General features: G+C 46.0%; 1 protein-coding gene across 20 annotated transcripts in view; it reads left to right on the top strand.

Annotated features, from left to right (window-relative positions):
- Positions 1-24,643, top strand: part of LOC125799007 (deleted in malignant brain tumors 1 protein-like) — an 85,982-nt gene that overhangs the window by 37,301 nt on the left and 24,038 nt on the right. For 6 of the 20 annotated variants that reach the window (XM_049474479.1, XM_049474478.1, XM_049474476.1 and 3 more), the window contains exons 6-14: positions 357-665; positions 3,944-4,267; positions 4,453-4,788; positions 4,949-5,254; positions 5,356-5,424; positions 6,486-6,794; positions 6,907-6,972; positions 7,279-7,437; positions 7,567-7,659. In XM_049474479.1, the coding sequence (XP_049330436.1) occupies positions 357-665; positions 3,944-4,267; positions 4,453-4,788; positions 4,949-5,254; positions 5,356-5,424; positions 6,486-6,794; positions 6,907-6,972; positions 7,279-7,437; positions 7,567-7,659 (1,971 nt within the window). Of the gene's footprint in view, positions 1-356; positions 666-1,163; positions 1,270-2,131; positions 2,391-3,198; positions 3,407-3,540; positions 3,856-3,943; positions 4,268-4,452; positions 4,789-4,948; positions 5,255-5,355; positions 5,425-6,485; positions 6,795-6,906; positions 6,973-7,278; positions 7,438-7,566; positions 8,867-24,643 lie in introns of those variants that run through there. The other 14 variants (XM_049474482.1, XM_049474471.1, XM_049474470.1 and 11 more) reach the window with 7 other exon arrangements.

Below are 24,643 nucleotides of genomic sequence, written 5' to 3'. Positions count from 1 at the left end.
GTTGTCTAACCTGTAGAGGCCTGGGCATCTACAGGCCTCCCCAGACCATCACTGATCCCCCACCAAACCAGACATGCTGAATGATGTTGCATAAAGTGGCATTTAATTGAAAAGTATATATTTACTTTTTGATCTTACATTCATGTGATTTACACTTTGCTATCATCCAGTCAGCCCATTTTAGTATTGCTATAGAAGTACAAATTAGTGAACTGATTTCTTATGATCTCTAAATGGGAGCTTTTGATGTCCATGATTTGGTTTAAATGTATTTCAGCCTTGTTTGAGTATTATTATTTGAGTATAAGTGTAATTATTCTCTGATTATCAGTGTGTTTGTTTTTTTCTCCACACAGACAGTGTGAGGTTGGTGGATGGTGGGAGCCGCTGTGCTGGGAGAGTGGAAGTTCTTCATAGAGGACATTGGGGAACAGTGTGTGATGATTACTGGGATATGAGAGATGCTGCAGTGGTGTGTAGAGAGCTGGGCTGTGGGGAAGCCATAGATGCACCACGGAGAGCTCGCTTTGGATCAGGATCAGGACCGATCTGGGTGGAATATGCTAACTGTGCTGGATCAGAGTCTTCACTGAAGAACTGTAGGTCGTATGATTGGGGTAGACAGAGATGTAATCATGATGAAGACGCTGGTGCTGTTTGTGCAGGTAAGATGCAAAAAAATAAAACATATTACACAGAGATGTAAACAAATGTGATGAGGCCTGTGTTGGAATGTACTGAATTAATTAAACAACTGTTAGTTGTTTTATATACACCCCTGTAAAAAAACTTCTTTGTAACATGAAAAGTTTAAGCCTGAACCTAAATTCACTTTCTTACACTTAATAAATGGATTATTACAGAGGTGGTTTTGAATGCTTTGGTTTAGAATTAGCAACTAAGAAATAATATATATATATATATATATATATATATATATATATATATATATATATATATATATATATATATATATATATATATATATTTATTTTTTTTTTTTTTAAATCCTTGTATTTCAGTTAATGAAAAGTGCAAAATATAAAAATCACTGCCCCATATTATTTAATTCCCTTCTATTCAAATTAACCTCCCAGCCCTCCAAATGCTGTGTGTTAATATTAACGTACATGTTCTCTTTGCTCTTATAAACACATTGTAGAAGTCAGACTGGTGGGCAGATCTCACTGCTCTGGGAGAGTGGAGGTTCTTCATGGAGAGAGCTGGGTCACAGTGTGTGATGCTGACTTTGACCAGCAGGATGCAGAGGTTGTGTGTCGAGAGTTGGGCTGTGGTTCTCCTGTGGAGGTTCTGGGAGCAGCTGCTTTTGGTAGAGGGGAGGGTCAGGTGTGTTTAGAGGAGCTTCAGTGTAGAGGCAGCGAATCACAGATTCACTTCTGTCCAAAATCATCTTCACTCAAACACAACTGCTCCCATGATAATGATGTGGGACTGGTGTGTGCTGGTAAGAGCTAAATGGCTTATGTATTAATTTTGAGATTCAGTCTGATTTTTCAGATTTCTACATCTTTTCCTCTCTCTTTCTCTCTCTGTTGTACAGACAGTGTGAGGTTGGTGGATGGTGGCCATCGCTGTGCTGGGAGAGTGGAGGTTTTTTATAACAGAACATGGAGATCAGTGTGTGGTAAAAACTGGGATATAAGAGATGCTGCAGTGGTGTGTAGAGAGCTGGGCTGTGGGGAGGCTGTATTTAAAAATGTTCAGTTTGGACCAAGATCAGCCTGGATGGATTATGTGAACTGTAGTGGATCAGAGTCTTCAGTGAAGCACTGTAGATCAGCTGGATGGGTGGAACAAATTTGTAATCGACTTGCTGGAGTCATCTGTTCAGGTGAGCTCTCCTAAATCTTAAAATACTTGTCGTTGTTTGTGTTTAGTGCTTGAACTGTTAATTGACTCCATGTGTAAGCCCACACTGCAGTTTTTCACTGTCATCAGTTCTTCACTAATATTAGTTTCATCGGTCCTACAGTAGAACCCTGTGGAACTTCTTAAGGTTTCCAAGTACTTAATGCTGTGTGTTAATGTTAATGTACATGTTCTCTTTCTCTTATAAACTAATTTAGGGGTCAGACTGGTGGGCAGATCTCGCTGCTCTGGAAGAGTGGAGGTTCTTCATGGAGAGAGCTGGGCCACAGTGTGTGATGCTGACTTTGACCAGCAGGGTGCAGAGGTTGTGTGTCGAGAGCTGGGCTGTGGTTCTCCTGTGGAGATTCTGGGAGCAGCTGCTTTTGGTAGAGGGGAGGGTCAGGTGTGGTCAGAGGAGCTTCAGTGTAGAGGAAACGAATCTCAGATTCACTTCTGTCCAAAATCATCTTAACTCAAACACAACTGCTCCCATGATGATGATGTGGGACTGGCATGTTCTGGTAGGTATTTCACTTCCTTTTATCAATTTCACACAAAACACTGACAAAAACACACATCCACCAAATTCAGATAACAGACCAGTTTGATTGATTTCTGTATTGCACAATATTATGAAAAAATATATTAAGACATTAAAACATTAAGAAACCTTTAATTTGATTTGTCATTTATGTCCTTGAGGGCTAACCAGACTTTTTAAGTTTACAAGGAGTGCTGCAGAGAAGTCAAAAAGCAAAAGTTTTATACATATGAAAAAATGTTTAGACTTTGACTATGTTGAATTGTTTTTGGTGACCATTTTAAAAGAAACTTACAAAGTCTTATTTTTTTATCTAAAACTACAAGTATGTTTTTTTTTTTAATGTCTACCATTGATTTACAGGCAGTGTGAGGAATAATAAATTATTTCATTTAGACTAAGATGAGTAATATTTAAGGAACTACACATACAGTGTGTAATGCAACATGTCAGATGTGTGGCATTCCTAATGTGCTTTCACTAATGTGATTTTGCGATGTGGTAGAGTGCTGATCGTGGGTCCAACAGTATCCAGCACTTTTTAGTGGATTAGTGGATTGACCTGTCAATGTGTTTAGCCATGGCATAGCACATCTTTCTTCTGACTAGCCTTGTAATCTGATGCTTTCTTCTGGGTGCAGTGTTTTTTGATGATCAATGTACACAAATACTATACTGTAGGTGACAAGCGAAGACTTGTTGGTGATCCTCACGCATGCTCTGGGAGAGTAGAGAAGCTTCATCGGAATTCTTGGCTTCCAGTGTGTGATGCTGACTTTAACCAGCAGGATGCAGAGGTTGTGTGCAGCTGGGAGCTGGGCTGTGGTTCTCCTGTGGAGGTTCTGGGAGCAGCTGCTTTTGGAAGAGCAGAGGGTCAGATGTGGTCAGAGGAGCTTCAGTGTAGAGGAAACGAATCTCATATGTACCTCTGCCAGACATCTCCTTCCTTGAAACCCAACTGCTCTCACAACAAGGATGTGGGACTAAGATGCTCTGGTATGATGAAGTATGTTTGTAAAAGATTTAGATTAGTACTAAACTGTGAGCAATTAGTTTGTAATTACTGTATTTTTTTTTATTATTATTGTATTGTATTATTGTTGCCTACTGTTTTTCCTCTGTAAATTCAGGTCACACTCAGGCTCGGCTGATGAACGGCTCAGATTCCTGTTCTGGTCGAGTGGAGCTCCAGTACCTCAGTGAGTGGGGTACAGTGTGTGATGTAAGCTGGGATATGAGAGCTGCCAGTGTCCTCTGTGCTCAGCTGAAGTGTGGGAGTTCTGTGGCTGTGTTGGGGTCAGACTGGTTTGGGGAGGGGAGTGGCCGGATCTGGGCTGATGTGTTTGATTGTCAGGGAAACGAAACACACCTGTTAAAATGTCCCATTTCATCATGGAGTCGTACTGCATGCTCTCATGAACAGTATGCTGGAGTTATCTGTAGTGGTGAGATCTTACAGTTGCAGTATAATAAATAACTGAAAGTTTATTACTCCCTCATTTTAAGCCAAGTAATATATTTTTTTCTCTTCAGGTTCTTCTCTGGCGTCTCATGAGGGAGGAGTGCGGTTGTCTGGAGGGATGGAGTGTGAGGGGGAGGTGGAGGTGTTCTTCAGGCAGGACTGGAGGAGAGTTCTGCTGGACTCCTGGAGTGAGTCTGAGGCCTCTGTGGTCTGCAGACAGCTGGGCTGTGGTTCTGTACTCAACATCTCCAGCTCCTCTTCATCCAGTCCTGAACACAGCTACATGTGTGTGACGGGTTTCAACTGCTCTGGGAGTGAAGCTCATCTGAGGAACTGCAGCAGCTCACAAGCAGTTAACTGCAGCTCCACAGTACAGCTCTACATCACCTGCTCTGGTAAGCATTGCACAGTTAATAAATGTATAATTTTATTTGTATGTATGATAACATGCAAAAGTGCCTCTATTATCCATATTTTTGAACATTTGAGAATAATTATTTGGCAAATATTAGTACATATACACAACACATATCTTGTGAAAGGAGTTTGAAAACATCTTTTGTATTTGTGTAAATTTTAGGTACATCTAACACAGTCCACAGCTCCATCAGGCTGGTTGGTTCTGGGGGAGACTGTGCTGGAAGGCTGGAGGTTTTCCACAGTGGATCATGGGGGACAGTGAGTGATGAATTGTGGGATATTGAGGATGCGCAGGTGGTCTGCAGACAGCTGCAGTGTGGAGTCGCCCTCAGTGCTCCAGTACCAGTACCAGCCCGGTTTGGATCTGGAACTGGACCCATTTGGCTGAATGAGGTGGAGTGTGAGGGGAACGAGGTGTCTCTGTGGAACTGCAGATATCAGCTGTGTGGAGAGGATGAATGTGGACACAAGGATGATGTAGGAGTCGTCTGCTCAGGTACTTCGTATCTTGAATTGCTCAGTTTGTAATGATCTTGTAATCAAGTACCAATGCCCTATCTATGTACAACTGGAGGTACATTTTGAATAATTAAAGAAGAAACTTTTGCACGTTTAAATCAATGTGCATAACTAGCTAGCTATCTTTCTCCCGCCAGAGTATAAAGAGATCAGACTGACTGAGGGCTGTGAGGGGAATCTGGAGGTGTACTATAATGGAACCTGGGGGAATGTGTGTGTAAATGGGATGACTGATGAAACGGCAAAATTGATCTGTCGAGAGCTGAACTATGGAAGAACTGGCAGTGAGTCTTGGTCTAAAGCAAGAGTGGAATCAGCTCCTAACTGGCTGGATAATGTAAAATGTAGGAAACATGACTCCACTCTGTGGCACTGTCCATCTTCTTCCTGGGGGGAGAACAGGTGTGATAATCGCAATGAGGTTGCTTGCATTACCTGCTCAGGTAGGCAGATATGATGAGGTGTTAAAGACTTTAAAGAATGCTAGAACTAATGTAGTTTGTAATTGGAATTTCATAATATTTGATTTTTTGTCCTACCACAGAGAATGGAAATACTCTAGATTTGACAAATTGGCTGTGTGATTCATCTCCTCATGAGAGACCGTGCTCAAGTAAGAAAACTTATCATTATCAAAATGATCATGTCTTTGATAAACTACATTTTCTTTCTTTTTGACTGCATGTTCTGCCAGCATGCTTTCACTAATAAGCAATTCTTGTCTTTGCTCGCACTGTTTTATTTGTAGTTTGCATATTTTTTTGCACTTTAACATATTTTAGATAACACTTCTACAGTGATATTTTTAACAAAGGTTTAGAGAGGGATTCTGGGTAATGGAGTCCATCAGAGTGTCTATGTAAGTCTGAGGAATTCAGGTGTAGACAGGACAGGTGTGGTGGATGGGGGTGGGTAATATGGCCCTAAAACAATATCACGATGTTTCATGGCATTTATCGCGATAACAGTACTCTTGGTGATATGACAAAACACTGAATTAAAGATATTATTTTAAAAATACACTACTGAAACAAAATAAAAATTAAATTCTGTTTTTGCATATGATATGGCACCCCCCCAAACTACGATATAAAAAAATACAAGACTTTTTATCAGATGGTAACAGAATCAGTGATCAAGAAAGTCATGATACTATTAATGCACTCTATATAATCTATATAATTAATAATAAAGTAAAATGAATAATATTGGACAGATAAAAACAGCAACCCCAGTGGTGCCCTGCAGTGGTAATTAGGGGTGGGTGATATGGCACGATATTTCAGGGTATAGTATCGTTTTTTGCGTTTGATACGATATGGCACAGCCCTAGTGGTGGAAATAACAGGTGTAACAGACAGCTTGCTGAAGACAGACAAACTACACTCTATTAGAAGCAATATCTTATTTAAAAAAAAATATTAGTTTAAAAAAATCAACTGTTTCAACTAAAACGGTAAAACAAGGTAAGTGCTTTTTTGTTTACTATGGCTACTTCTGTTTTTTTTTCTCCTGCTCTCTTCTGCTTGTATATATTTTTCATCTTACAATGCTTTTTGTGGTTTACCACATCTCTATAAGAACATATTTCATCATACAGTATATACGGCTGTTGTAAATGTTTGTAAGACTTTGATGGATAATCATTTTTTTCCCTCTGTGGTGTGTTTGTAGAGCACATTCCTCTGAGGCTGAGGGGAGGAGTAGGAAGCTGTTCTGGATGGCTGCAGGTGTATCATAATAAAACATGGGGGTCTGTATGTGGTGATCTGTGGGACATCAGGGATGCTCAGGTGATCTGCAGGCAGCTGGGTTGTGGGCCGGCGCTGAGTGCTAATAGAAGAGCTGCTGATGGTTCTGGTGGAGGAACTATCTGGATGAACAGAGTGAAGTGTAGAGGGAATGAGATTCACCTGTGGGACTGTCCTCATTCCCTGAAGAACCACACTGACTGCTCCCACAGTGCTGGAGTCACTTGTGGAGGTCAGAGGAACAGACACAACTGAATATATTTGCCTCCTAACTGTTACAGAAACTTTACACATGCTTGAGAAAAATACTTACATCACATTGTTATTTTATGCTCACTCACTAGGCTTCCTGTATCATACTTTGCCTTTAAATAATAAAAGAGGACAGATGGGACATTTTGTCTTGCAAGGTCAGGGACCACTTTTCTCCATTGTAAACAGGCTTGATAGCAACTTCGGTAACTATTGTTGATCGTAATGTTGGTCACACACATTTGGTTTCCATCATTTAATAATTGTAATGTTTTTGGGAAGGATAGAAAGTAACAATAGTGAGAGTCTGTATGTGCTTTGCACCAGTCTGTCTAGATCATTCTGTGTTTATAGACATTTCATATGTCATCTTCCATAATATTCATCACTAAATTATTCACATCCAATAAAAGGACTGTGTTCATGTATAAATTGTCTATACATTTTGTATATTTGTTTTTTAGATTCTCAACCACAGACAAGAAGAATCATACTTCCACAAACTCCTCCACCAGCTGTTCCCTCCATCTATCCAGTGTCTCTCCTGGTTCTGGGATATGTGCTCTTCCTGGCCTTAGTGCTTCTGGTTGTGCTGTTTTATCAGAACAGAGTGCTCAGGAGAGGTAGGGGGATTCAGAGATCATCTACAATCCACTTTCTGTACTTCCTCTAATCATCATTAGTACTTCAATCTGTCATCAGTCTTCTCTTCTACTGAACTGACTCCATGTTTCTCTCTGTCTCTCTCACAGTGATCTCTAAGAGGAGGAAGACTTCAGCTGAGCCTGTCTATGTGGAGATTGACACCAGGCTCATCCCTAAAAGAATTACTGTCTCAACTGAAAGTAAGAGTAAAATGTTTTTTTTTTCTCTCAAAGCAGAAATGTCTGGTCTTTACAGAAATAATGTAGCAGTTAATCAAATACTTGTCAGATAACTCTCTTTTCATATTGTTATATTTTAGTGTTTAAATATTTAGTGTTTTTTTGTAGATTTTCTTCCTTTGTTAATAAATTACACCAATTTATCTATCTTTTCTTCCCACTGAATAATGTTCTGAATAATGTATCTTCTCATTCAATAAAATGTATTTATAAAAGCTATTGGATAAAAAAACTTTTAACAATAATTTTAGTTTTCTTTGCTTTTTATTGTTCTATGTATTGCTCTTTTATTGCAACTTTAATATTCACTATCATAGGGCACTACCAGTATTTTCAGTTTCCAGTAGAGGGCAATGTTAGACTTTTAGACCCTGTGGATGTTTAGTTTCTGTAACAGTAATGCAAGATGATTGACAGGGATTATTTTATTGTTTGTGCATGGAGTTTCTGTAGGTTCACATGTGCTGTAGGTACCAAATATGTAGCACCTCAAACTATCAAAATATGTTACTGTGCCTGTTTACTTTTTTGAGACCAGAAAGTTATTTCTGTGGCGAGAGGTCATGAGATCTTGGGGAAAAGGGAAAAGAAAGAAGAAAAAAAGGAAGAAATAGGGAGACACTTAAATCAGGCCCTCAAACCCACATTTACATTTTTGTAACAAATAAATAGAAAACACAGACACAAGCAATAACAATGAAAAAAAAAAACACTTATTTAGAAAGCAATTTACAAAGCTTTGATCTGCTCTCCCTCTCCTCTCCTCCTCTTTACATCCTGGAAGCCTCCTTCTGCTGATCTTCCTCTTTCGGGTGGGGATGAAGACGGTGGAGTGGCAAGTGCTGCTGCTTGAGCTCCAGGACACTGAAGATGCTGGGTCTTCGGGGACTGGGCCTGAATTTACAGAAGAGAAAGATCTGTAGATTTACTTTCACATAGTTACTGTAGTCCTGTAATAGTTTATCCAAATAAGAAGATCTACAGTTCTCCATATTTCATACATTTGTCTCATTTAACATACACTGCTTTTAGCTTGTATGGGATCCTGGGCAAACCCCTGATTCAGCACTTCTCTCATACCATTTTATACACTGCCTGTATTTGTAATTAATGTACTAAACTAGAAATGTCAAAAAAGTAACCAAATAAATAACTTTACTGCAGGATACACACTATAATGATGAAATAATAGAATTAGTAAAACAACTATTTTTTTTTAAACAAGCAAGCCTGGATGAAAATGTTCAGAACAGAGAATTAAGAATGACAAGTATTTAAAATTAAGTACAGATACAGTCCAGCATTCATTCTGACAGGTGACTTTAATTAGTGTGATTGCAGTAATGCAATCACAGTATTGTTCTTCTTAAGTCTTATTCTTATTATTATTATTATTATTAGTGTGATTGCAGTAATGCAATCACAGTATTGTTCTTCTTAAGTCTTATTAGTGTGATTGCAGTAATGCAATCACAGTATTGTTCTTCTTAAGTCTTATTCTTATTATTATTATTCCACCTGTTTTTTGTCCGGTTAACTAGTGCCGCAGTTTTCGAAATATCGACTTCGTTCAAAAGAGAAAACGTGCGTCCATATCGGGAATGGTGGGCTTGTATACAGCTTTCCGATCGGACTTACGTTTTTCGTAAAAACTTCGTAAGTACGCGTTTTTTTGACCATTGAAAATGAATGGGCAGAACTTTGCACGCCCGTGGACGTCGCAATTTTTGAAATACGAAGATGAAACCAATTGAGGACCTGTAGAACTTATTGAGCTCTTTCCGAAAATGTGCGTTACGAAAAGTTACGTCGTACGGATTTCGTACGAATGTCGTACGAAGTGGCCCCATTGGAATGAATGGGGCCAATCGGAGGACGGCAGCTAGATCGAAGGACAGGTAGCTAGAACTCCAGTACTGTGTGTAATGGAGCGGCTATGGGATAAAACAGCATTAGGTCAAAAGTTTGGACACCCCGGCCCCCCAGTACTGTGTGTAATGGAGCCACGGGTCAAAAGTTTGGACACCCCAGAGCCCCAGTACTGTGTGTAATGGAGCCACGGGTCAAAAGTTTGGACACCCCCGAACGGCCAGAGCAACCTAGCGTGCATAGCTGATTGATGTATTTGCACGTTGCGTAGCAACGTGCAAACACCATTTAATCTAATTTATGCATATAAATCACCTAGCAACCACCTAGAAACACCAAAGCAACCACCACAGATACCATAGCAACACCTTAGCAACCGCCTAGCAACACCTTAGCAACCACCTAGCAACCACCTAGCAACACCTTAGCAACCTCCCCGGATACCATAGCAACACCTTAGCAACCGCCTAGCAACACCCTAGCAACAACCTAGCAACCACCTAGCAACACCTTAGCAACCACCCATATACCATAGCAACACCTTAGCAACCGCCTAGCAACACCCTAGCAACCACCTAGCAACACCTTAGCAACCACCCCGGATACCATAGCAACACCTTAGCAACCGCCTAGCAACACCTTAGCAACCACCTAGCAACACCTTAGCAACCACCTAGCAACCACCTAGCAACACCTTAGCAACCACCCCGGATACCATAGCAACACCTTAGCAACCGCCTAGCAACACCTTAGCAACCACCTAGGAACCACCTAGCAACACCTTAGCAACCACCCCGGATACCATAGCAACACCTTAGCAACCGCCTAGCAACACCCTAGCAACCACCTAGCAACACCTTAGCAACCACCCCGGATACCATAGCAACACCTTAGCAACCGCCTAGCAACACCCTAGCAACCACTTAGCAACCACCTAGCAACACCTTAGCAACCACCCCGGATACCATAGCAACACCTTAGCAACCGCCTAGCAACACCCTAGCAACCACCTAGCAACCACCTAGCAACACCTTAGCAACCACCCCGGATACCATAGCAACACCTTAGCAACCGCCTAGCAACACCCTAGCAACCACCTAGCAACCACCTAGCAACACCTTAGCAACCACCCCGGATACCATAGCAACACCTTAGCAACCGCCTAGCAACACCCTAGCAACCACCTAGCAACCACCTAGCAACACCTTAGCAACCACCCCGGATACCATAGCAACACCTTAGCAACCGCCTAGCAACACCCTAGCAACCACCTAGCAACACCTTAGCAACCACCCTGGATACCATAGCAACACCTTAGCAACCGCCTAGCAACACCCTAGCAACCACCTAGCAACCACCTAGCAACACCTTAGCAACCACCCCGGATACCATAGCAACACCTTAGCAACCGCCTAGCAACACCCTAGCAACCACCTAGCAACCACCTAGCAACACCTTAGCAACCACCCCGGATACCATAGCAACACCTTAGCAACCGCCTAGCAACACCCTAGCAACCACCTAGCAACACCTTAGCAACCACCCCGGATACCATAGCAACACCTTAGCAACCGCCTAGCAACAACTTAGCAACCACCTAGCAACCACCTAGCAACACCTTAGCAACCACCCCGGATACCATAGCAACACCTTAGCAACCGCCTAGCAACACCTTAGCAACCACCTAGCAACCAGCTAGCAACACCTTAGCAACCACCCCGGATACCATAGCAACACCTTAGCAACCGCCTAGCAACACCTTAGCAACCACCTAGCAACACCTTAGCAACCACCCCAGATACCATAGCAACACCTTAGCAACCGCCTAGCAACACCTTAGCAACCACCTAGCAACCACTTAGCAACACCTTAGCAACCACCCCGGATACCATAGCCACACCTTAGCAACCACTTAGCAACACCTTAGCAACACCACAGCAGATACCAGCCAGCACTGCAATCACACTCGCAGTTTCTGCAGGAAGTGCAATCTAGTTATTATTATTATTCCACCTGTTTTTTGTCCGGTTAACTAGTGCCGCAGTTTTCGAAATATCGACTTCGTTCAAAAGAGAAAACGTGCGTCCATATCGGGAATGGTGGGCTTGTATACAGCTTTCCGATCGGACTTACGTTTTTCGTAAAAACTTCGTAAGTACGCGTTTTTTTGCCCATTGAAAATGAATGGGCAGAACTTTGCACGCCCGTGGACGTCGCAATTTTTGAAATACTAAGATGAAACCAATTGAGGACCTGTAGAACTTATTGAGCTCTTTCCGAAAATATGCGTTACGAAAAGTTACGACGTACGGATTTCGTACGAATGTCGTACGAAGTGGCCCCATTGGAATGAATGGGGCCAATCGGAGGACGGCAGCTAGATCGAAGGACAGGTAGCTAGAACTCCAGTACTGTGAGTGTATGGAGCAGCTATGGGATAAAACAGCGTTAGGTCAAAAGTTTGGACACCCCGGCCCCCCAGTACTGTGTGTAATGGAGCCACGGGTCAAAAGTTTGGACACCCCGGCCCCCCAGTACTGTGTGTAATGGAGCCACGGGTCAAAAGTTTGGACACCCCGGAACGGCCAGAGCAACCTAGCGTGCATAGCTGATTGATGTATTTGCACGTTGCGTAGCAACGTGCAAACACCATTTAATCTAATTTATGCATATAAATCACCTAGCAACCACCTAGAAACACCATAGCAACCACCACAGATACCATAGCAACACCTTAGCAACCGCCTAGCAACACCCTAGCAACCACCTAGCAACCACCTAGCAACACCTTAGCAACCATCCCGGATACCATAGCAACACCTTAGCAACCGCCTAGCAACACCCTAGCAACCACCTAGCAACACCTTAGCAACCACCCCGGATACCATAGCAACACCTTAGCAACCGCCTGGCAACACCCTAGCAACCACCTAGCAACGACCTAGCAACACCTTAGCAACCACCCCGGATACCATAGCAACACCTTAGCAACCGCCTAGCAACACCTTAGCAACCACCTAGCAACCACCTAGCAACACCTTAGCAACCACCCCGGATACCATAGCAACACCTTAGCAACCGCCTAGCAACACCCTAGCAACCACCTAGCAACCACCTAGCAACACCTTAGCAACCACCCCAGATACCATAGCAACACCTTAGCAACCGCCTAGCAACACCCTAGCAACCACCTAGCAACCACCTAGCAACACCTTAGCAACCACCCAAGATACCATAGCAACACCTTAGCAACCACCTAGCAACACCCTAGCAACCACCTAGCAACCACCTAGCAACACCTTAGCAACCACCCCGGATACCATAGCAACACCTTAGCAACCGCCTAGCAACCACCTAGCAACCACCTAGCAACACCTTAGCAACCACCCAAGATACCATAGCAACACCTTAGCAACCACCTAGCAACACCCTAGCAACCACCTAGCAACACCGTAGCAACCACCCCGGATACCATAGCAACACCTTAGCAACCACCTAGCAACACCTTAGCAACCACCCCGGATACCATAGCAACACCTTAGCAACCGCCTAGCAACCACCTAGCAACCACCTAGCAACACCTTAGCAACCACCCCGGATACCATAGCAACACCTTAGCAACCACCTAGCAACACCTTAGCAACCACCCCGGATACCATAGCAACACCTTAGCAACCGCCTAGCAACACCCTAGCAACCACCTAGCAACCACCTAGCAACACCTTAGCAACCACCCCGGATACCATAGCAACACCTTAGCAACCGCCTAGCAACACCCTAACAACCACCTAGCAACCACCTAGCAACACCTTAGCAACCACCCCGGATACCATAGCAACACCTTAGCAACCGCCTAGCAACACCCTAGCAACCACCTAGCAACCACCTAGCAACACCTTAGCAACCACCCCGGATACCATAGCAACACCTTAGCAACCGCCTAGCAACACCCTAGCAACCACCTAGCAACCACCTAGCAACACCTTAGCAACCACCCCGGATACCATAGCAACACCTTAGCAACCGCCTAGCAACACCCTAGCAACCACCTAGCAACCACCTAGCAACACCTTAGCAACCACCCCGGATACCATAGCAACACCTTAGCAACCGCCTAGCAACACCCTAGCAACCACCTAGCAACCACCTAGCAACACCTTAGCAACCACCCCGGATACCATAGCAACACCTTAGCAACCGCCTAGCAACACCCTAGCAACCACCTAGCAACACCTTAGCAACCACCCCGGATACCATAGCAACACCTTAGCAACCGCCTAGCAACACCCTAGCAACCACCTAGCAACACCTTAGCAACCACCCCGGATACCATAGCAACACCTTAGCAACCGCCTAGCAACACCTTAGCAACCACCTAGCAACCACCTAGCAACACCTTAGCAACCACCCAGGATACCATAGCAACACCTTAGCAACCGCCTAGCAACACCTTAGCAACCACCTAGCAACACCTTAGCAACCACCCCAGATACCATAGCAACACCTTAGCAACCGCCTAGCAACACCTTAGCAACCACCTAGCAACCACTTAGCAACACCTTAGCAAACACCCCGGATACCATAGCCACACCTTAGCAACCACTTAGCAACACCTTAGCAACACCACAGCAGATACCAGCCAGCACTGCAATCACACTCGCAGTTTCTGTAGGAACTGCAATCTAGTTCTTATTATTATTATTAGTGTGATTGCAGTAATGCAATCACAGTATTGTTCTTCTTAAGTCTTATTCTTCTTCTTCTTCTTATTATTATTATTATTATTATTATTATTCCACCTGTTTTTTGTCCGGTTAACTAGTGCCGCAGTTTTCGAAATATCGACTTCGTCCAAAAGAGAAAACGTGCGTCCTTATCGGGAATGGTGGGCTTGTATACAGCTTTCCGATCGGACTTACGTTTTTCGTAAAAACTTCGTAAGTACGCGTTTTTTTGCCCATTGAAAATGAATGGCCAGAACTTTGCACGCCCGTGGACGTCGCAACTTTTGAAATACGAAGATGAAACCAATTGAGGACCTGTAGAACTTATTGAGCTCTTTCCGAAAATATGCGTTACGAAAAGTTACGACGTACGGATTTCGTACGATTGTCGTACGAAGTGGCCCCATTGGAATGAATGGGGCCAATCGGAGGACGGCTGCTAGATCGAAGGACAGGTAGCTAGAACTCCAGTACTGTGAGTGTATGGAGCAGCTATGGGATAAAACAGCATTAGGTCAAAAGTTTGGACACCCCGGCCCCCCAGTACTGTGTGTAATGGAGCCACGGGTCAAAAGTTTGGACACCCCGGCCCCCCCAGTACTGTGTGTAATGGAGCCACGGGTCAAAAGTTTGGACACCCCCGAACGGCCAAAGCAACCTAGCGTGCATAGCTGATTGATGTATTTGCACGTTGCGTAGCAACGTGCAAACACCATTTAATCTAATTTATGCATATACATCACCTAGCAACCACCTAGCAACACCTTAGCAACCACCTAGCAACACCTTAGCAACCACCCAGGATACCATAGCAACACCTTAGCAACCGCCTAGCAACACCTTAGCAACCACCTAGCAAACACCTAGCAACACCTTAGCAACCACCCTGGATACCATAGCAACACCTTAGCAACCGCCTAGCAACACCTTAGCAACCACCTAGCAACCACCTAGCAACACCTTAGCAACCACCCCGGATACCATAGCAACACCTTAGCAACCGCCTAGCAACACCTTAGCAACCACCTAGCAACCACCTAGCAACACCTTAGCAACCACCCCGGATACCATAGCAACACCTTAGCAACCACCTAGCAACACCCTAGCAACCACCTAGCAACCACCTAGCAACACCTTAGCAACCACCCCGGATACCATAGCAACACCTTAGCAACCGCCTAGCAACACCCTAGCAACCACCTAGCAACCACCTAGCAACACCTTAGCAACCACCCCGGATACCATAGCAACACCTTAGCAACCGCCTAGCAACACCTTAGCAACCACCTAGCAACCACCTAGCAACACCCTAGCAACCACCCCGGATACCATAGCAACACCTTAGCAACCGCCTAGCAACACCTTAGCAACCACCTAGCAACCACCTAGCAACACCTTAGCAACCACCCCGGATACCATAGCAACACCTTAGCAACCGCCTAGCAACACCTTAGCAACCACCTAGCAACCAACTAGCAACACCTTAGCAACCACCCCGGATACCATAGCAACACCTTAGCAACCGCCTAGCAACACCCTAGCAACCACCTAGCAACCACCTAGCAACACCTTAGCAACCACCCCGGATACCATAGCAACACCTTAGCAACCGCCTAGCAACACCCTAGCAACCACCTAGCAACCACCTAGCAACACCTTAGCAACCACCCCGGATACCATAGCAACACCTTAGCAACCGCCTAGCAACACCTTAGCAACCACCTAGCAACCACCTAGCAACCACCTAGCAACACCTTAGCAACCACCCCAAATACCATAGCAACACCTTAGCAACCGCCTAGCAACACCTTAGCAACCACCTAGCAACACCTTCGCAACCACCTAGTAACCACCTAGCAACACCTTAGCAACCACCCCAGATACCATAGCAACACCTTAGCAACCGCCTAGCAACAGCTTAGCAACCACCTAGCAACATCTTAGCAACCACCCCGGATACCATAGCAACACCTTAGCAACACCATAGCAGATACCAGCCAGCACTGCAATCACACTCGCAGTTTCTGTAGGAACTGCAATCTAGTTATTATTATTATTAGTGTGATTGCAGTAATGCAATCACAGTATTGTTCTTCTTAAGTCTTATTCTTCTTCTTCTTCTTCTTATTATTATTATTAGTGTGATTGCAGATCACACTATTGATCTTCTTAAGTCTGTTTCTTATTATTATTATTATTATTATTCCACCTGTTTTTTGTCCGGTTAACTAGTGCCGCAGTTTTCGAAATATCGACTTCGTCCAAAAGAGAAAACGTGCGTCCTTATCGGGAATGGTGGGCTTGTATACAGCTTTCCGATCGGACTTACGTTTTTCGTAAAAACTTCGTAAGTACCCGTTTTTTTGCCCATTGAAAATGAATGGGCAGAACTTTGCACGCCTGTGGACGTCGCAATTTTTGAAATACGAAGATGAAACCAATTGAGGACCTGTAGAACTTATTGAGCTCTTTCCGAAAATATGCGTTACGAAAAGTTACGTCGTACGGATTTCGTACGATTGTCGTACGAAGTGGCCCCATTGTAATGAATGGGGCAAATCGGAGGACGGCAGCTAGATCGAAGGACAGGTAGCTAGAACTCCAGTACTGTGTGTAATGGAGCAGCTATGGGATAAAACAGCATTAGGTCAAAAGTTTGGACACCCCGGCCCCCCAGTACTGTGTGTAATGGAGCCACGGGTCAAAAGTTTGGACACCCCAGAGCCCCAGCACTGTGTGTAATGGAGCCACGGGTCAAAAGTTTGGACACCCCAGAGCCCCAGCACTGTGTGTAATGGAGCCACGGGTCAAAAGTTTGGACACCCCAGAGCCCAGTACTGTGTGTAATGGAGCCACGGGTCAAAAGTTTGGACACCCCAGAGCCCCAGCACTGTGTGTAATGGAGCTGCGGGTCAAAAGTTTGGACACCCCAGAGCCCCAGCACTGTGTGTAATGGAGTCACGGGTCAAAAGTTTGGACACCCCAGAGCCCCAGCACTGTGTGTAATGGAGCCACGGGTCAAAAGTTTGGACACCCCAGAGCCCCAGTACTGTGTAATGGAGCCACGGGTCAAAAGTTTGGACACCCCAGTGCCCCAGTACTGTGTGTAATGGAGCAACTGGTCAAAAGTTTGGGTACCCCGGTCAGCTCTGCAATCACACTCGCAGTTTCTGTAGGAACTGCAATCTAGTTATTAGTGTGATTGCAGTAATGCAATCACAGTATTGTTCTTCTTAAGTCTTATTCTTATTATTATTATTCCACCTGTTTTTTGTCCGGTTAACTAGTGCCGCAGTTTTCGAAATATCGACTTCGTTCAAAAGAGAAAACGTGCGTCCATATCGGGAATGGTGGGCTTGTATACAGCTTTCCGATCGGACTTACGTTTTTCGTAAAAACTTCGTAAGTACGCGTTTTTTTGACCATTGAAAATGAATGGGCAGAACTTTGCACGCCCGTGGACGTCGCAATTTTTGAAATACGAAGATGAAACCAATTGAGGACCTGTAGAACTTATTGAGCTCTTTCCGAAAATGTGCGTTACGAAAAGTTACGTCGTACGGATTTCGTACGAATGTCGTACGAAGTGGCCCCATTGGAATGAATGGGGCCAATCGGAGGACGGCAGCTAGATCGAAGGACAGGTAGCTAGAACTCCAGTACTGTGTGTAATGGAGCGGCTATGGGATAAAACAGCATTAGGTCAAAAGTTTGGACACCCCGGCCCCCCAGTACTGTGTGTAATGGAGCCACGGGTCAAAAGTTTGGACACCCCAGAGCCCCAGTACTGTGTGTAATGGAGCCACGGGTCAAAAGTTTGGACACCCCCGAACGGCCAGAGCAACCTAGCGTGCATAGCTGATTGATGTATTTGCACGTTGCGTAGCAACGTGCAAACACCATTTAATCTAATTTATGCATATAAATCACCTAGCAACCACCTAGAAACACCAAAGCAACCACCACAGATACCATAGCAACACCTTAGCAACCGCCTAGCAACACCTTAGCAACCACCTAGCAACCACCTAGCAACACCTTAGCAACCTCCCCGGATACCATAGCAACACCTTAGCAACCGCCTAGCAACACCCTAGCAACAACCTAGCAACCACCTAGCAACACCTTAGCAACCACCCATATACCATAGCAACACCTTAGCAACCGCCTAGCAACACCCTAGCAACCACCTAGCAACACCTTAGCAACCACCCCGGATACCATAGCAACACCTTAGCAACCGCCTAGCAACACCTTAGCAACCACCTAGCAACACCTTAGCAACCACCTAGCAACCACCTAGCAACACCTTAGCAACCACCCCGGATACCATAGCAACACCTTAGCAACCGCCTAGCAACACCTTAGCAACCACCTAGGAACCACCTAGCAACACCTTAGCAACCACCCCGGATACCATAGCAACACCTTAGCAACCGCCTAGCAACACCCTAGCAACCACCTAGCAACACCTTAGCAACCACCCCGGATACCATAGCAACACCTTAGCAACCGCCTAGCAACACCCTAGCAACCACTTAGCAACCACCTAGCAACACCTTAGCAACCACCCCGGATACCATAGCAACACCTTAGCAACCGCCTAGCAACACCCTAGCAACCACCTAGCAACCACCTAGCAACACCTTAGCAACCACCCCGGATACCATAGCAACACCTTAGCAACCGCCTAGCAACACCCTAGCAACCACCTAGCAACCACCTAGCAACACCTTAGCAACCACCCCGGATACCATAGCAACACCTTAGCAACCGCCTAGCAACACCCTAGCAACCACCTAGCAACCACCTAGCAACACCTTAGCAACCACCCCGGATACCATAGCAACACCTTAGCAACCGCCTAGCAACACCCTAGCAACCACCTAGCAACACCTTAGCAACCACCCTGGATACCATAGCAACACCTTAGCAACCGCCTAGCAACACCCTAGCAACCACCTAGCAACCACCTAGCAACACCTTAGCAACCACCCCGGATACCATAGCAACACCTTAGCAACCGCCTAGCAACACCCTAGCAACCACCTAGCAACCACCTAGCAACACCTTAGCAACCACCCCGGATACCATAGCAACACCTTAGCAACCGCCTAGCAACACCCTAGCAACCACCTAGCAACACCTTAGCAACCACCCCGGATACCATAGCAACACCTTAGCAACCGCCTAGCAACAACTTAGCAACCACCTAGCAACCACCTAGCAACACCTTAGCAACCACCCCGGATACCATAGCAACACCTTAGCAACCGCCTAGCAACACCTTAGCAACCACCTAGCAACCAGCTAGCAACACCTTAGCAACCACCCCGGATACCATAGCAACACCTTAGCAACCGCCTAGCAACACCTTAGCAACCACCTAGCAACACCTTAGCAACCACCCCAGATACCATAGCAACACCTTAGCAACCGCCTAGCAACACCTTAGCAACCACCTAGCAACCACTTAGCAACACCTTAGCAACCACCCCGGATACCATAGCCACACCTTAGCAACCACTTAGCAACACCTTAGCAACACCACAGCAGATACCAGCCAGCACTGCAATCACACTCGCAGTTTCTGCAGGAAGTGCAATCTAGTTATTATTATTATTCCACCTGTTTTTTGTCCGGTTAACTAGTGCCGCAGTTTTCGAAATATCGACTTCGTTCAAAAGAGAAAACGTGCGTCCATATCGGGAATGGTGGGCTTGTATACAGCTTTCCGATCGGACTTACGTTTTTCGTAAAAACTTCGTAAGTACGCGTTTTTTTGCCCATTGAAAATGAATGGGCAGAACTTTGCACGCCCGTGGACGTCGCAATTTTTGAAATACTAAGATGAAACCAATTGAGGACCTGTAGAACTTATTGAGCTCTTTCCGAAAATATGCGTTACGAAAAGTTACGACGTACGGATTTCGTACGAATGTCGTACGAAGTGGCCCCATTGGAATGAATGGGGCCAATCGGAGGACGGCAGCTAGATCGAAGGACAGGTAGCTAGAACTCCAGTACTGTGAGTGTATGGAGCAGCTATGGGATAAAACAGCGTTAGGTCAAAAGTTTGGACACCCCGGCCCCCCAGTACTGTGTGTAATGGAGCCACGGGTCAAAAGTTTGGACACCCCGGCCCCCCAGTACTGTGTGTAATGGAGCCACGGGTCAAAAGTTTGGACACCCCGGAACGGCCAGAGCAACCTAGCGTGCATAGCTGATTGATGTATTTGCACGTTGCGTAGCAACGTGCAAACACCATTTAATCTAATTTATGCATATAAATCACCTAGCAACCACCTAGAAACACCATAGCAACCACCACAGATACCATAGCAACACCTTAGCAACCGCCTAGCAACACCCTAGCAACCACCTAGCAACCACCTAGCAACACCTTAGCAACCATCCCGGATACCATAGCAACACCTTAGCAACCGCCTAGCAACACCCTAGCAACCACCTAGCAACACCTTAGCAACCACCCCGGATACCATAGCAACACCTTAGCAACCGCCTGGCAACACCCTAGCAACCACCTAGCAACGACCTAGCAACACCTTAGCAACCACCCCGGATACCATAGCAACACCTTAGCAACCGCCTAGCAACACCTTAGCAACCACCTAGCAACCACCTAGCAACACCTTAGCAACCACCCCGGATACCATAGCAACACCTTAGCAACCGCCTAGCAACACCCTAGCAACCACCTAGCAACCACCTAGCAACACCTTAGCAACCACCCCAGATACCATAGCAACACCTTAGCAACCGCCTAGCAACACCCTAGCAACCACCTAGCAACCACCTAGCAACACCTTAGCAACCACCCAAGATACCATAGCAACACCTTAGCAACCACCTAGCAACACCCTAGCAACCACCTAGCAACCACCTAGCAACACCTTAGCAACCACCCCGGATACCATAGCAACACCTTAGCAACCGCCTAGCAACCACCTAGCAACCACCTAGCAACACCTTAGCAACCACCCAAGATACCATAGCAACACCTTAGCAACCACCTAGCAACACCCTAGCAACCACCTAGCAACACCGTAGCAACCACCCCGGATACCATAGCAACACCTTAGCAACCACCTAGCAACACCTTAGCAACCACCCCGGATACCATAGCAACACCTTAGCAACCGCCTAGCAACCACCTAGCAACCACCTAGCAACACCTTAGCAACCACCCCGGATACCATAGCAACACCTTAGCAACCACCTAGCAACACCTTAGCAACCACCCCGGATACCATAGCAACACCTTAGCAACCGCCTAGCAACACCCTAGCAACCACCTAGCAACCACCTAGCAACACCTTAGCAACCACCCCGGATACCATAGCAACACCTTAGCAACCGCCTAGCAACACCCTAGCAACCACCTAGCAACCACCTAGCAACACCTTAGCAACCACCCCGGATACCATAGCAACACCTTAGCAACCGCCTAGCAACACCCTAGCAACCACCTAGCAACCACCTAGCAACACCTTAGCAACCACCCCGGATACCATAGCAACACCTTAGCAACCGCCTAGCAACACCCTAGCAACCACCTAGCAACCACCTAGCAACACCTTAGCAACCACCCCGGATACCATAGCAACACCTTAGCAACCGCCTAGCAACACCCTAGCAACCACCTAGCAACCACCTAGCAACACCTTAGCAACCACCCCGGATACCATAGCAACACCTTAGCAACCGCCTAGCAACACCCTAGCAACCACCTAGCAACCACCTAGCAACACCTTAGCAACCACCCCGGATACCATAGCAACACCTTAGCAACCGCCTAGCAACACCCTAGCAACCACCTAGCAACACCTTAGCAACCACCCCGGATACCATAGCAACACCTTAGCAACCGCCTAGCAACACCCTAGCAACCACCTAGCAACACCTTAGCAACCACCCCGGATACCATAGCAACACCTTAGCAACCGCCTAGCAACACCTTAGCAACCACCTAGCAACCACCTAGCAACACCTTAGCAACCACCCAGGATACCATAGCAACACCTTAGCAACCGCCTAGCAACACCTTAGCAACCACCTAGCAACACCTTAGCAACCACCCCAGATACCATAGCAACACCTTAGCAACCGCCTAGCAACACCTTAGCAACCACCTAGCAACCACTTAGCAACACCTTAGCAAACACCCCGGATACCATAGCCACACCTTAGCAACCACTTAGCAACACCTTAGCAACACCACAGCAGATACCAGCCAGCACTGCAATCACACTCGCAGTTTCTGTAGGAACTGCAATCTAGTTATTATTATTATTATTCCACCTGTTTTTTGTCCGGTTAACTAGTGCCGCAGTTTTCGAAATATCGACTTCGTTCAAAAGAGAAAACGTGCGTCCATATCGGGAATGGTGGGCTTGTATACAGCTTTCCGATCGGACTTACGTTTTTCGTAAAAACTTCGTAAGTACGCGTTTTTTTGCCCATTGAAAATGAATGGGCAGAACTTTGCACGCCCGTGGACGTCGCAATTTTTGAAATACTAAGATGAAACCAATTGAGGACCTGTAGAACTTATTGAGCTCTTTCCGAAAATATGCGTTACGAAAAGTTACGACGTACGGATTTCGTACGAATGTCGTACGAAGTGGCCCCATTGGAATGAATGGGGCCAATCGGAGGACGGCAGCTAGATCGAAGGACAGGTAGCTAGAACTCCAGTACTGTGTGTAATGGAGCAGCTATGGGATAAATCAGCGTTAGGTCAAAAGTTTGGACACCCCGGCCCCCCAGTACTGTGTGTAATGGAGCCACGGGTCAAAAGTTTGGACACCCCGGCCCCCCAGTACTGTGTGTAATGGAGCCACGGGTCAAAAGTTTGGACACCCCCGAACGGCCAGAGCAACCTAGCGTGCATAGCTGATTGATGTATTTGCACGTTGCGTAGCAACGTGCAAACACCATTTAATCAAATTTATGCATATACATCACCTAGCAACCACCTAGAAACACCATAGCAACCACCCCGGATACCATAGCAACACCTTAGCAACCGCCTAGCAACACCATAGCAACCACCTAGCAACCATCTAGCAACACCTTAGCAACCACCCCAGATACCATAGCAACACCTTAGCAACCCCGTAGCAACACCCTAGCAACCACCTAGCAACCACCTAGCAACACCTTAGCAACCACCCCGGATACCATAGCAACACCTTAGCAACCGCCTAGCAACACCCTAGCAACCACCTAGCAACCACCTAGCAACACCTTAGCAAACACCCCGGATACCATAGCAACACCTTAGCAACCGCCTAGCAACACCCTAGCAACCACCTAGCAACCACCTAGCAACACCTTAGCAACCACCCCGGATACCATAGCAACACCTTAGCAACCGCCTAGCAACACCCTAGCAACCACCTAGCAACCACCTAGCAACACCTTAGCAACCACCCCGGATACCATAGCAACACCTTAGCAACCGCCTAGCAACACCCTAGCAACCACCTAGCAACCACCTAGCAACACCTTAGCAACCACCCCGGATACCATAGCAACACCTTAGCAACCGCCTAGCAACACCCTAGCAACCACCTAGCAACCACCTAGCAACACCTTAGCAACCACCCCGGATACCATAGCAACACCTTAGCAACCACCTAGCAACACCTTAGCAACCACCCCGGATACCATAGCAACACCTTAGCAACCGCCTAGCAACACCCTAGCAACCACCTAGCAACACCTTAGCAACCACCCCGGATACCATAGCAACACCTTAGCAACCGCCTAGCAACACCTTAGCAACCACCTAGCAACACCTTAGCAACCACCCCGGATACCATAGCAACACCTTAGCAACCGCCTAGCAACACCTTAGCAACCACCTAGCAACACCTTAGCAACCACCCCGGATACCATAGCAACACCTTAGCAACCGCCTAGCAACACCCTAGCAACCAACTAGCAACACCTTAGCAACCACCCCGGATACCATAGCAACACCCTAGCAACCACCTAGCAACACCTTAGCAACCACCCCGGATACCATAGCAACACCTTAGCAACCGCCTAGCAACACCTTAGCAACCACCTAGCAACCACCTAGCAACACCTTAGCAACCACCCCGGATACCATAGCAACACCTTAGCAACCGCCTAGCAACACCTTAGCAACCACCTAGCAACCACCTAGCAACACCTTAGCAACCACCCTGGATACCATAGCAACACCTTAGCAACCGCCTAGCAACACCTTAGCAACCACCTAGCAACACCTTAGCAACCACCCCAGATACCATAGCAACACCTTAGCAACCGCCTAGCAACACCTTAGCAACCACCTAGCA

Source organism: Astyanax mexicanus, chromosome 2 (assembly GCF_023375975.1).
Source record: "Astyanax mexicanus isolate ESR-SI-001 chromosome 2, AstMex3_surface, whole genome shotgun sequence".
NCBI lineage: Eukaryota > Metazoa > Chordata > Actinopteri > Characiformes > Acestrorhamphidae > Astyanax > Astyanax mexicanus.
The sequence above is the reverse complement of the archived record's forward strand: the minus strand, read 5'-3'. Positions and strand labels throughout refer to the sequence as shown.